The sequence below is a fragment of the Phalacrocorax aristotelis genome, chromosome 2 (genome assembly GCF_949628215.1).
Source record: "Phalacrocorax aristotelis chromosome 2, bGulAri2.1, whole genome shotgun sequence".
NCBI classification, from domain to species: Eukaryota; Metazoa; Chordata; class Aves; order Suliformes; family Phalacrocoracidae; genus Phalacrocorax; species Phalacrocorax aristotelis.
Genome location: NC_134277.1, coordinates 95980385 through 95994635, shown reverse-complemented (window position 1 = coordinate 95994635; position 14251 = coordinate 95980385). Strand labels below are relative to the sequence as shown.

At 43.1% G+C, this 14251-nt stretch overlaps 1 protein-coding gene across 1 annotated transcript in view; it reads left to right on the top strand.

Moving 5' to 3' along the window:
• Nucleotides 1-1997: 1997 nt before the first annotated feature.
• The window catches only part of TMEM245 (transmembrane protein 245), an 88614-nt gene continuing 76360 nt past the window's right edge, over nucleotides 1998-14251 (top strand). Inside the window, exons 1-2 of the mRNA XM_075084409.1 lie at nucleotides 1998-2744; nucleotides 13688-13805. Coding sequence (XP_074940510.1) covers nucleotides 2124-2744; nucleotides 13688-13805 — 739 coding nt within the window. The 5' untranslated portion in view covers nucleotides 1998-2123. The remainder of the gene's footprint in view (nucleotides 2745-13687; nucleotides 13806-14251) is intronic.

Below are 14251 nucleotides of genomic sequence, written 5' to 3'. Positions count from 1 at the left end.
TACACGAGTTAGAAATCTTAATTTCATTGCATTGTGGGTTTGTGGTTGTTTTGTGTGTGCATTTTTTTTTTTTTATTTTAGTTCTTTATCATGAATAGTGAAACACAGAATTGGAAAGGTTTTCTACAGTAAGGACCAATTCTCAGCTTATGTAAATCAGTATTTGTAGCTTCACTCAAGTCAAAGAGGTGACATTAATTTCTATTTCTGAAGAACATGACTGCCTGAGTCCATTAAGGAAAATCAAAGGAATGAGGATGTGCCTATGAAGCTTTGATTTGCTGGCATCTGTTTATCTAACAGAAGGATTTGTACTCTCAACTCCCCCTCCTGGTGTAAATCTTAATTGACACTTGGTAATTGGACTTTAATGCAATAAATGTATTATAATGAGGCATTAGAGTCTCTTTTTGACATGCTTCCTCTGCTTTAAGTAAAAGAGAAAAGGTTCAGGTAATGATGCATACTTGCTACCTATTTCAACACCCTGCCAGGAGGCAGATCTAGCTGATCAAAGAGCAGTGAGCAACGGTATCGTTTTTAGGTGCAATAAAAGCTTTTCATACGGACAACTGCTTGTTAATGCCTCATCCCTGTTAAGGTCAAATGAGGTAGGTCTTATAAAAACCTCCACTGAATGCAATTAAACTACTTTGTCAAACCTACATGTGATCTATTCAGCAGTGGAAAACAAGGAGCTGGAGGAGCCGAGAGGGAACGCTATAAGCACGAATGGGCGTGAAACTTGCAGGAAAAGCTTTGAAGCATGGAAAAGTCAGAACCGCAATGCAAAAGCTCTGGGAAACTGGCTGGGCCCAGCCGCACCTACAGGTGTAGGATACAATGCAGGAAGTCTGTGGAAAACCTCTCTTTCCTCGTCCGGACGATGATAGGGATAGGTCTCAGCTGTAGTCTCTTGTCTTTATATTGCTCTGCCTTTAAAAGCTGGGCTATGAACAGTTGTATTCCTATGTTACAAGTTAAAAACGATTGTGCTCAGGGTAATTTCAGCTTTTAGACGTCTGTACTGTGCAAGAAATGCTCCACCAGAGTCCTGGCAGACACAAATTTACTCTGAAGTTACATCATGTTAAACTTGCATGTAAATCCTGAAAAGGAAAAAACAAAAGAAAAAAAATATCAATTTCCCCTGCCTATGCAGTCTTCACATGTTCAGAGGTATACAACCTCTTTAATAGGTTGTAGATGATATGCTGCATCTCTCATTCAGAAGAAAGAGGAATATCCCTGTGAGGGTTTTATGGTAGCATTACCAAGAGCTTTAGTACCTGATGGAAGGTTGTGTTAGACTGTGAAAGGAAAAGTGTTTGAGTAGCACAGCGCCAGCACTGAGCTAGTTCAAATGTCATGCATTCCAGCCCTCAGAAGAGTCGTTTAAATCAAGCATATTAATTACAGAGGCATTTAGACCACCCGTAACATGTTAGGTGTCACCCTCACACATGGACACAGAGGTCTGGTGTATGCCAGGTGCAGGATATTAGCTCCTCCCGAGATATTTTGCAAAAACCAAAAAACAAACCACAAACATTTGATGCTACATAACATCACAACACAAATGCTGGATGTAAAAAACCAGACCAAACTACTTTTTCAGTGGGCCTAATTCCAGGTGCTTCCTTGTTAAACGATTTGATGCCACAGCAGGTTCGGACAAGACAAAATTCTCCAGCTGGTCTAACCAGTCTGGCTCTCCATGCTGCAAATTTGTGAATATTTTCAGTTTCCAAAGCAGCAGTAGGGCCGGGAGAGGGTTTCACGGGGCTGCGAAGGGGCCGAGGCGTGCTGCCGGCCTCCTTCAAACTCCAGCCCTTCCCGAAATTCTTCTTGGGCGAAAGTAACGGAGGCGCCGGGAGGGAGGGTCGGGACGAGGTCCCCCGGGACCCGCGGCGGGGAAGAGGGCGGCGGCCGGCGGCTCTCCCGGAGCAGGACTACATTTCCCAGCACCCCTTCCCGCCGGCCTGGGCGCACGCCCCTGCCCGGAGCCGCACGGCGGCACTACAGCCCCCGCCGGCCCCGGCCGCATCTCCGCGCCCTCGCCTCTGGCGGCACCGGCGGCGCGGCCGTGCCCGGCGCTGGGCAGCAGGGAGGGGGCGGGCGCCATGGCTGACAGCGGAGAGGCCCCGGCCGCGGCCCCTCCGGGCTCGCCGGCCCAGAGGAGGCAGCCGGGCGGCGCCCCCAGCGCGGGAGCCGGCGGGGCGGAGGGCGCGGCGGCAGCGGCCATGCCGCGGCTGCCGCTGGGCAGCCCGGGCGGGGCGGCGGGGATGTCGCTGCCGCGGCTGGAGAAGCCGATCAAGCAGGCCTTCTACAACACCGGGGCGCTGCTGTTCGCGGGGCTGTGCTGCGGCGCCGCCGTCCTGGTCTACTTCATCCTGGAGGCCTTCCTGCGGCCGCTCCTCTGGGCTGTGCTCTGCGGCACCTTCCTGCACCCCTTCAAGAGCTCCCTGACGGCGCTGGGCCGCCGCTGGCTCGGCCGCCTGCACCGCTCCCGGACCCCCGTCCTGCTGGCCGCCCTCCTCCTCCCCATCTGCTTCGCCAACTACGGCGTGGAGGCGCTGGGCGAGCAGGTGCTGCGGCGGCGGCGGCTCCTGCTGCTGCTGGGCGCCGGGGGGCCGCTGCTCTACGGGCTGTACTGCCTGGGCAGCTCCCTGGGCGTGCAGCTGCTGCTGGCCCAGGCCGCCCGCCTCATCTGCCAGGGGCTGGACTACTTCAGCAGCCAGTGGGTGAGTGCCCTGCGGCCCGGGGGGTGCCCCGCGGGGCGGGGAGGGGGCGCGGTGCCGGCCGCCATCTCACTTGTTGCGCAGGGGCTGGCGGGCGGCGGGGAAGGCTTGCGGGCCCGAGCGTTTACAGTCGTAACGCGCCTGTTTGAAGTTTTCGCCTTTTTTTTTTTTTTTTTTTTTTTTCTTTTTCCCTTCTGTTTTTACACTGAGGGGCGCGGAAGCTCACTTGGCAGCGGGGCGGGTGCGAGCCGCGCCGCCGGGCGCGTTTCGGGGGGTGCGGCGGCAAGCCGCCGGCTGTCGCGGCATCGGTGCGGGGCGAACCCAGCCTTCGCTGTAAAACCGCGTGTAAAACAGCTTTAAAAAAAGCCTCCCGAGCCGTAACCCGGGGCACGGCGAGGTGCTCTGGGTAATCGAGTGGGTGCAGCGGAAGCAGATGCGTCGTCTCTGGCGGTATGTCGTGCCCCAGTGTTTGAGATGCTGTTAAATCAGGGGTGATTCAAGGGAGGTCTTGGGCAAACACCGGCTCTGTTGGGTTGCAAGATGGGTCTGAAGTGTTGTGAAATAGCAGTTCAGCTCTGCAAGTGACTTCAGGGTGTGGGGAAGGAATCATAAGGCTTGTTTCATCAAAGTATCAGTGTGCTGATTTTTTTTTTTCTTAAAGTATCAAACGCTGCAAACTCAGTTTGACAGTTAAAAAGTAAAGCTGTTTATTTAACTTGCCAATTTTACTTATGGTAATAAAGATTCTGGGAGACTACTCTTCCCTGTGTTGTCTTCGGTAGGGAGGCTATTTAAAACCTGTGGCAGAACTCATTTTCACTCTGTTAGTTATAAACGTTGAATTGAAAATGCAAAAAAATACTGCATGTCTGAGGTAAATGGAGATGTGAAAGCACAGAAGATCAGTAAGGTGTTCTTTTATTAAATGGTTCTACTTTAATATAAGTACAGTTGGCATGTTCAGGCTGTGTAGTGGCAGAGACTTTTTTGAAGCTGCTCTAGCTCTTTTTTTTTTTTAAAAAGAAGAGAAAAAGCAAAACAAGACACCTGCCCCACATACACCTTGGGTGGAAAATGGCATACACTAGGTTTAGTAGGGATATATGTGGAGATGAAACTGAGGAACTACCTAAAACTGATCATCTTATGTGGGCAAGAGAAACAAACTGTCAAGAAGAAAAACCCACCCTCCCAAGTTTGTCCAGGTGTCTGATTTTGAGTTACACGTATTTTTTTTGAATACTAGTTTTATTCCTTTGGTGGAGGCGGTGCATGCTGATATCTCAAACACAACTTTGGAGGTGTTTACCAGAAACAGTAGTTCTCCTGGTGTTTTTTTTTCTTGATAACTTTACCAGAAGTAATAGTTCTCTTGATATTTTGAGATATTCCTAGTGTGAACAGGATGAACTGGAGAATGTGTTTTGTCTTTTGAAGGTAAACATTGGAAGAAAATACTTTCTTGACTTTCTATTCTGAAGTGTTATCATGCGCTGGAAACCGTCAGGGGAGATGTGCTTCTGGTCTGTTTTGTCCTCAGAAGTATAATTAAGACTAAGTAGGTAGAGACACTCTTTACAAAGAGGCAAGATACAACCTTCTTTACCTTCAGCTGAGTGGTAGAAGAATCTAACAATGGCTTGGTACCGGTGGGGAGTTTTGATTAGTTGCCACACAATTTACTTGATAAGCCTAAGATTTTTCTTTGCATTGGCCTACCTGTTTTATTTTTAACAAATCAGCAATATTGCTACACTAACCAACTTGCCTAAGTCTGGTCCTTTATTCAAACTTGGTTAATTAAGGTATACTTCCACCGGGTAAGTGTAAGGTTACTAAAGGAAGTTGCACTGATTTAACCTCATAACTGTGGCCGTAAAGCAGTGCTGGACGTCTGTGCGTGCTCAGTGCAGTGTTGTTTAGCAGTGTCTGATACTTTTGTTTTGCGCCCCTGTTTCTGATGTGACACTTGTGTTTGCCGAAGTGCCTTAAGATTTTAACTGGGCAAAAGACAGCAGGCTGCCAGAACTCTTCTGACTTGAGTTCCCTGGGAAGATTTGGGGTTCGTTTCAAAATAACTGACCCCGGATTTACTTAAGCAAACCAGCTGCTGTAGCTTTCTAAGCAAGCTGCCTATGCCTCTTTCTGGGGCCCTGTATGAGGGAGAGACTGCGGGGCTTCCCTTAGTAAATAACCTCAGCTCAGCCTGGCATCAGCTATATAACTTACAGTGTTTTCCTATTCCAGTTTTTGAATTTTGCTATTACCTGATTTGTATTATCTCAGAGCCATAGCAGGATAACTTAATTTTATCGATACTGATGAGGAGCTTTGAGCTGGATCAGTTAATAGTATCTGCTGTAACTTCGGTTGTGTTTTAAAGCCGTTTAATTGCCATGTTATATTGCAGGGCTCTGTTTGCATGTGTACATCATGCTTGTTAGCTGCATAGGAATTTTGGATATTACAAGTCAGTTTCCTCCATTGTACTGTTCTTCTCTGGGATCTGAATCCTCCATGGTTTGTTCTGTGTGTTATCTTGCGTGAAGATTACAGCTATTTTTGTTTATAGGTAGTCTATGTGATAAGCAAAAGTAATGGTAATTTAGTTTCTTGCGCTGTTTCTTTTAGCAGCCCACTAAGCCAATCTAGATTTCTGTGTTTTGATACCGAATAACTTGACTAACAGAAAATAAGTAAATTTTCCACTTAGACAGCAAGGAATACTTTCTTGCCAAGAAAATGATATATGAATCATTTATTAAAAGCATAAAAGAGATGAGCAAGCATGGCTTGTTTGAAGTGTGAGACCAGTGTCTGACTAGCGTAGCACGTTGGTTTATAGTAATTTTCATCCTGTGAACTATGAATGTTTGTGCTTCAGCCACCAATGATTCTACCTTGGGCTGCAGACATGTACAGTGTATTTATTCTTATTTGGAGCTTTGCCCACCTGGGTGCCTCCGCTGCTTATAGAAAGGAAGAACATACACGGTTGTCTTCTCCCTTTCTGATTCCCTCTGCTGTACAGGAGAAGTGTGAGGATGCCTATCATTAGAATTGGACTGAGAACAATTATGGGGTTTTGGGATACCAATCTGATGTTCTATAACTTGAAGGTGTTTTTATGGTATCTACTAGGCCATGATACAGAGACAGAAATTCTCTTCAGTTCCAGAAAAAAGTCTTCTCCAAATGCAGGAATTGCATCCGATAATGACATAACCGATCTTGGCACCAGTATGTTACAGAGCATTCTTGTACTGTTGTCCTCAAATCTGGGAAAGCCATATGTGGTGTTGATGAGTGAAGATTTGGAAATGTCTGGATGGATTCCTGTCTGTGATTAATCGTACCAGCAATTTAGGAGTTAGGAATCCTAGATACCTCTGTCATAGGACTGCTCGATAGGTGATCGCAAAACACTGCATTTGAAGAACTAAGTCCAAGATCTTAGGCTAGTCTACAAGCATCTTGTTCCCACTGTCTCCTTTTCTTTCCCTTTGTGCTTTACAGTTCCTGCATCATCTCTGAAGAAGCCTGCTCAAGAAATGTCGTAGGCTGCTGGGCCTTAAAGCTAGGAGCAGGTTATAAATTCCAGATGAGTTCCTTGCTCTGACTCCCAGAAGTCTTACGTAGAGGGCACGTATTCTACATGAACTTAAGTTACGCATAATAGGGAAGGGGAATGTTTATCTTTTTTTCTTGCAAAGGAGGGGAGTTTGTCCCATAGCAGACTGAACATATCCTTAGACATTTATACGCCATGGTAATTTCAGCATGGTTGTGCTTGCAGTTAGCATACCTCCTGAAGACTAATCTTGGACTGACTTGTTGTCGTAGTTTTGTAGGGATTATGCTTGTATCCAGCACTGTATCTAAGGTATGGGAAATTCTGCTTTGTGGCAAGAGTTCAAACTACTTTAGCCTGACATTTTACACTTACAGTAATAACAGGAAATGCCAGCTATTGGTTGTATAATATTTTTTTTAAGAGGGTTCACATGCTCATATTTATTTAGAAAATAGTTTTTAGATCACAGCAGATTAAATTAATTATACAGCTGCTGTACATTGAGTCTGAAGTTCATCTTTGTAAATGAAATCTGATATAACTGGCAGAATTCTCTGGAGTGAACTTGGTTACAGGGCTGTCAAAATCTTCCTGATGGCCAGTCTTTCTTCCTTGGTTTGCCACAAGTTATTGATCAGGATCAGAACTGTGTACTTGTGTGTTTGTTGGTGTATTTTTAAATCTCTGACTGTACTAGGTACAACTTAGGTTGTCCTAACAGTTAGCATGCAGTTAGAGGACCTAATCGTTCCTTTCCTCACTGCAGTGCTGGGCAAATCCAGAAACACCATTTGTCATAACCACTGCCTTGGAATATTGTCAAAGTAGATGTTGTCTATTTTGGCTGGTCGACTGTCGGCTCCCTGTCAGGGAAGCTATCAAAGACATCCACCAGGGAAACCTCCATTTGTGTTGGCACTAGGTGTCAGCAGTCCCTCAAGTAACCTGGGCAGACTAGACTTCTCAAGCATGCTTCTTGGCAAACGTTCTGGGTCACAGGCTCCAAGATGCTTGGCTTCTACAGTGCTATTGAATATCACCTGTGGAGGTGAAAAAGCATCTGCATTTTGTGATGCTCACCTGATGAGGCAATTTTTCTTCTAGCAAAAGAAGGGGTCAAGTTTGACTATGTTAGAATAACTAGAAATGAGAAAAACACAGTTCTGACTTTTGAGTTGCATATAGTTCCTATTTTCTGGGTGTTTCTGGTAGGTGTTGGGTTTTGTTTTTTTTCTCCTTCCCATTCTTCTTAGAGCAGGCTTGCAGGTTTCTAAAACTTGGCCAGCATAAAAAAAACCAACCCAAACAAACCCACACCTGAAAAAGCCTTTAAGTATTCTTTCTGCTGTTTATAATAATCCTTTCATTATTTGGTATCATGACTTATAAATTGTACAGCCAGGTACTGACTGTAAACACATCTTCCCCAAACCACTGTTTTTTGGTTTGTTTTCACAACTTGGTAGAGATCAACTCTGCAGAGACCACATGTGGCCTATTTAAAAGCAAGAAGGGGAGGGGCAGAGAAGGACTGAGATGTTGATAGTGTTTTCTTTTCCACCTTTGGTTTTCCTTTCCACGCCTACCCTCAGATTTGGGAGAACCTGCTGTGAGGTACCTTTCTTGAAAAGGCTTAGGAGCTTGTTTAGATTTATATGCAGCCCCAGGCACTAAGCTGATGCTAGTCTTGAGCCTAATGATACATGCTACACGAAGTTAGTTATCTTTCAGTATTTATATGAGTTATTTGAACACAATGATACTGCTTTTTCTACCGCTTCTGAAGGGAATGATTGTTATGGAACTGTCCAGCAAAGTTGTAACTGTGCTTTCTATAATAAAGCAAGAAGGTGAAGAAGTTGTGTATGTTGAGGAGCCATCTCTTGTGAAAGTGTCATCCTGAAGCATGTCAGAGGAGTGGTGCTCTGTCGGCAGGGAATTTGATGTGGTCTGAAAAACCTCTTTTCACAAGTGAATTTTAAAAACAGTATTCAGAAAGAAAACTTTTCATTAATAGAGTTATCATAAATAACTTTTGCATTAAGACAGGAAAAGTGAACTAAAGGAGCAGCGTTTTCAACATCCATAGCTGCAGTCTTCTGCATGTCTTGGATGTAATGGATTTCCTTAAATTCACAGTGTAGGAAACATTGCAAGACATAAATATTTTTAACCCGTGTGTGGCAGTGTTGATTTTGATGGTCAGTTCCCCCCTGCCCTAGGATTCTAGTTACAAGCTCATAATTCCGTCCCTTCAAAAAGGAGTAGTCTCACTAAAGGCCAGGCTTCTGTCCATTTCATGTGGTTTAGCAGCCTGGGCGTGTTAATGGCAATCACATCCCCATGGATATATGGCACAGTTGGGGTTTCTAGAAGAAACAGAACTGGTATGCTGTTCTAGACCTTTGGGCTTAGGACAAGGAATAACCCAGTCTGTCAGGTTTATGCCTACTTGTGTGCACTTAGGAAAAGAAAGCAGGGTGTCATTTACCTGCTTAGGTAAATGACAGCTTCCTTAGTGAAGGGAAGAGGTGGTTGAGTTTGTTCTGAGGTGTCTGTTTGACAAAGACTGTCTCCATGCTAAATGACGGGCAGTTACACTTTCTTCATTCTGCCAAACTCTGCGCGTTGTCTGGTATTTCCCCTTGTGTACTGTGGAATATACAGTAAAGCCACATGGAATTAATTTTGGTTCTGAAAACTGGAATGAAAATTACATTTTGATAATTCCTCACCTGCCTCCATATTATCTTTTTTTATTGTGTAGAAAACCATTTTCTAGTGAACAGACAGGTAAAGAAATCACCATGATGTTCATAATGGCAAACATAATTTGACTTTTAGTGAGGCATTTAGCACCTTGTGTTGCTTCATTTTTAAAGTCCAACACTGTTCTGCTCAGCTTTTGTGGTAGGTTCATTTTCCTTCGCCAGCCTGCATTGCCACTGAGGAAGAAGAGGTAGAAATAATGAACTGCTGTCCTAAGGTCACTCCTTTGAGCAGCTTCACTCGGTGTGGCACTGTTTTAGAAGTTTACAAGAGTGCCATGTGATTGTTTGGTCAATGTTTTTAAGGATTTCCTATTCTAAGAAAAACTAATGAAAAACTTATTTCCAAATGAAAATTTTATTTTTAAATGTTAAAGGGAAGCAGTGAGATAGTTAGGATTTTTTTTTTTTGTCCTAACCCTGAAGCAATCTGGAAAATACGAAACTGGTTGAATCAGATCCATAGTTTTATCAAACAGCTTTAAATTTAAATCTCTATTAAAAAACTAAACAAAATAAAACAAAAAAGTCACCAAAACAAAATAAGAAAACCCACAAACGAAACCCTAAAAAACTTTGCTATATGATTTGCAAGTGGAAAAAAGCAGCCTGGAGAAAACCAACATTTTGAAATGGTAAGGGGAGAGGGTAGAGCTACAACTAGAGATTGAAATGGTTGAAACACGCCATTTGGTAGGTCCTGACTTGTTAAAAACTGGAAACTCGGGAGGTTGGCAGGGTGTATATCAACAGAAGTAACTGTGGGCTATTCTGCTCTGTGTTCACTGTTGTGTTTACCATGAGGTGGTTTACACAAAGCAGGTGGGAAATGTGTTCCCTGGTGGATGTGCTGTTGTTGGGGCAATGTTGGAAGGCTGAGCCTTTCCGACAGCTGTGAGGGGCTGTTTGTGCTTACCTCAATTCTGACATATGTTTTGGTTGCCCTGTTGTCAGCACCCCTCTTAGCTCTGTAAGCCTGTTTAGCTGAATTAGATTATAAACTCCCCACCCCCCCCAGGTTTTTATCAGCTTAGGGAGCTTGAGCTGGCTGGGTGAACGTTGAAGCTGGTGTGCAGAGGAGGTGGGACTGCGTGACTGGCCGTGGGAGAGAATGAACTGCCGCTTTCAGTTGCAGTGAGCTATTAAATGAGCTCATCTGTAAAACCCGTCCCGTAGAGATTAACTTCCTGATAGGAAGAAAAGGGAGTGAACTGTGTAAAGAATTTTACTCTTCAGTATAAATCAATACAAATGTTGTCAAGAGTTGAGTGGTACGAAAGAGTACGTTCTCAGTGAATAATCATGGCACAGCCAAAAGAGTGCCTCAGATTCTCAAATTCTCTCAACTTAACTGGGAACAGACTTTCAGTAGCATTGGTGATATGGTCATGCCAATAAATACTAGACTTTCCAACACTGAAATTTAAAAGAAAAATCAAAATGCTGAAGCAGGTGCTTGAACTTAACATAAAAACTGCATCTTTCTATTGTGTAATTTTGCCTCCAATTTGCAATTTAAGCCCTTCAGGCTTGCCTAGCTGTCTCTAAATCTGGCGTTTCAAATTTACCACTGCAACTGAAAAGTGGATGCTGAATTCCAAGAAGTTGCACTGCAGTCTTAGTAGCTGTTTATTCTGGGAAGCAGGCAGTTTTATTTTGTATGTCTAAACGCAAAACCACCTCTTTGCTCAATTTGCGAGGGACGCTACAAAATGCAAAGGAGATGTGAGAAAAGAGGTCTTTGCTATCTGTTCAGACAATGAAGATAAAACTGAGGGAAGAGGGAAGAAGGAATGCTTACTGGATTAAACCATCCTAAAATTCTGATGTCTGGGAAGTATGCATGTCTATAAATAGTAATTGTGATTGAATAGGCATTTAAAATCTTGGAGTATATGGTAAAAGTTAGGCATCTGCAAATGACTTGAACTTGATAAATAGTTTAATGGTAGCTAATGCATTCTTCAGTATCTGAAGTGTGTGTATTAGTTATCTGGTTAGCTGCACACTCTTATAAATCAAATTTATAGGCATTTTGGTTTAGCATGGAATTTGTATCCATTCTAGTTTCACTGCAATAACTACAGTAGCTTAATTTTAATGAACGTAGGCAGTATCCATTATTCCCATGGTGTCAAGTTGTTGAGATGGACATGTAATAGTAAAGAGGCTGTTAATATTTTCACACTCTTGTAACCAAAGCCTGTGGAGACCGTTCAGAAAAACAGCGGGAAAGGTTATATAACATGCATTTAAAGGGTTAAGGTATGTGTGCGGGAAAGTAGGCTGTTGCAAAGTTAGTATAGGATGAAATACTAGTCCGTGTCCTTTCAAGTTAATTTGCTTTGTCAGTTGCTTTCAGCTATGAATTGTTGGAAGTAGGCTACCCAAGTTAGAGACATAGGCTACCCTGGTTCTCATACAGTGTATTTCTTGCAGCGTAGGGAAGTGCATGGCTGTAACATTATCTGATAAGGAACCGATTACTCCATGGTGTCACTGAAATTAAACTTCTTGAACCAGTCAGTTGAATTCATAGGATTTTTACTGGGCTTTAGAACTGTTATTGTTTGATCTCCAAAACAAGATGACTTGTTTATTTTAAAATGAGCTGTTTTTCTATATTCAATAGAAATAAGAAATACTTTCACTTGGGTCATTTGCTAAGCTTGTAGAAATGAGACTTGATGAATTATTGTAACTTACAATACAAAAAATTACTGAATCCTAAATGCAGAAATGCTAGATTTTAGTTCGGCTACACGCATGGCTAAAGGCAGTGCAACATGTTTTGTTTTGTTGGCTGTTAAACATAGGCTTATGCCCTGTTAGCCTCCTACCTTTGGCATAGTTTTAATCAGAAAGGTTAATTCATTGAACTTAGAGTCTCCTATTTGTAATTTATCATCAAATTTAAAAGCTAAAGAGAAAAAATTTCAGCATCAATGCAAATTTCTCATACGAAGATGATGCGCAGCTGATGTTAGGGAGTAGGATGCTATCTTCAGCCTGAGTTACCTCTTGCAATTACAGTTGTGTTGTAACATGCCTTGTGAATGAATTTGTTACAAACATATACTGTTAAAGGAGTGCTGCCGTGCATTTCAGATCAAATTTGTTTTGTTTGACTTTTGTCTTAATGTCTAAGAGTGTGTTAGTTTTAAGACATTCGTCTTGAGTCCACATTTGGCCATTAGCATTACATGCTGTTGATGCAAAACTAGAGATAGCAGTGAAAAGTTGGACTGATCAGCTTTGATAAGAAAGATTAGTATGAAAAGGGTATATATTTGTTCACATTTTTATGCCATTTCAAATTACCTCATGTGCATGAACATTCCCTCTGAAGTAATGGGGTCCATCACTGCTTGTCTGCTGAATTCAGTACAATTAAGATTTCCTCTACACCAGTTGAGTACATGGGAGTAGTTGCACAAACCTGCTTTTCACAGGGACTCTTCTCTCTTCAGCGTAAGTCATATAGTACAGAGTGAAGAGGTAAAAGCTCTTCTGGTGTGTTGTGTCTAACTGCTTGTTCTGTGTCTCTGCCGGAGTATTCTAACTTCTTACAGTGACTTCTGATTCAGCAAATGCTCTTAATAGAAGTTCTGTTTAAAATTCATTGGGATGTATGGATTTATAAGTGTAAATCTGAACATGGCCTTAACTGGTTATGGGAATGTTTGTTGACTTTGAGCCAGAAATGTTAGAGGATTTTTGTTTTTTTTAAATAAGAATGCAACACAGCTTTTATTTTTACAGGTTTTCGTACCTCTTTTCACATAATCTGATGAGTAGCAGCTTTTCACCTCCTGTTGCCTCTTTGGGTTTCTGCTTTCTTCTTTTCAGCATTTTCAAGCTCAAATTCTTCAGCTCAGGATTCTTAATTGGAATTCTCTGTGATTCATCTGATGGGCAGAGTTGTAGAAGGCAGTTGGAAGCAGCAAAACCAAAATGACCACATCTGCCTCTTGATACGTTGTTACGGACATTTTTCTGTCTCTTTAGTGTTTTTAGTTAAATATTTGATAAAATTACATGCCACAAGCCATTTAAAGGCATGGCTTTTTTGAGGAACAGCAGTTTTTGTTGTGCTTCCTCATGGCTATCTTTGGCTTAAACCCCACTTTGTCTCTTTGGACTGAAACACAGGAGCTGGCAAGCTGCTCTGTCCTGGAATGAGTGGTGCTCTGCTGGCTCTGTCTCCCAGAGGCACCACTGGTGCCGCTGGTTTCATTTAGGTTCTCACCTTTCAGTTACAGAGTAATTGCTTGGTCTCAGCTGCAAAAACGTCTTCCTTCAGGGTCTGTGTCTGGCAAAGCGTGGATACCCCCTCACGTTAGAACCATACTGAAGGCAGGCCAAAGGTACACCTAGCCTGTCCTTATACTTCGCGCAAACTTGACGTTACCCTTACATGGAACAAAAGCTGCTGTAATTAATTGACAGTTCTAAAATGTAGGCTTCTTAAAGAATTAGAACCTGACTTCAGTTCTCTGGATATGGCAGTTAGGGGTGCATGCATGTGCGTATACACACACATCAGAATATAGCTGTATTGTACTGTGTATGTGTACATACCTGTGCTTATCTCTTTCTTAAAGATATGGACGTTGGTAATTGGTTACCTGCTGATGGTTTCATTCAAGTGGACTATAAGCACAGAACGTTACTTAAAAGCAATCTCCGTCCCTGTCTGGATTATGCTGCTGTTTCACTTAGGTGAGTAACAAAAAGTTATTACTCTATGCGCCCACAAGGATTCTGTTGTCTTGCAAGCAAAGCTACTCGTCTGCTTCTCTGCTAAATCTTTGTAGTGGAGTCTTAGCTGAGATGCAGGCTGTTTTCTCTGTTCAGTAATTCTGGCTGCATGTGGCCAGCGGGGAGCATTGGAGCAGGGAATGGGAAGGTGTCAAGATGCTGAGCAACATGTGTTTTCCGCTCCTCCTGCCCAGTTTGTACTTCCCATGGTTTTCCCTTATATGGCTTACAGACCTGGTACTGACTCCCTGACAGTGGGGAAGGGCTGGGGTCACATGTGGGTGGATTTAGACTTTCACTTACGATGATTTTTAATAGTAGTATTATTTTCTTGAGAGCCTTTCATTAACCAAGGCTGAAGCTGTAAAATGCATTTAATACTAGTAACAGAAGCAAAAAAAAAATCT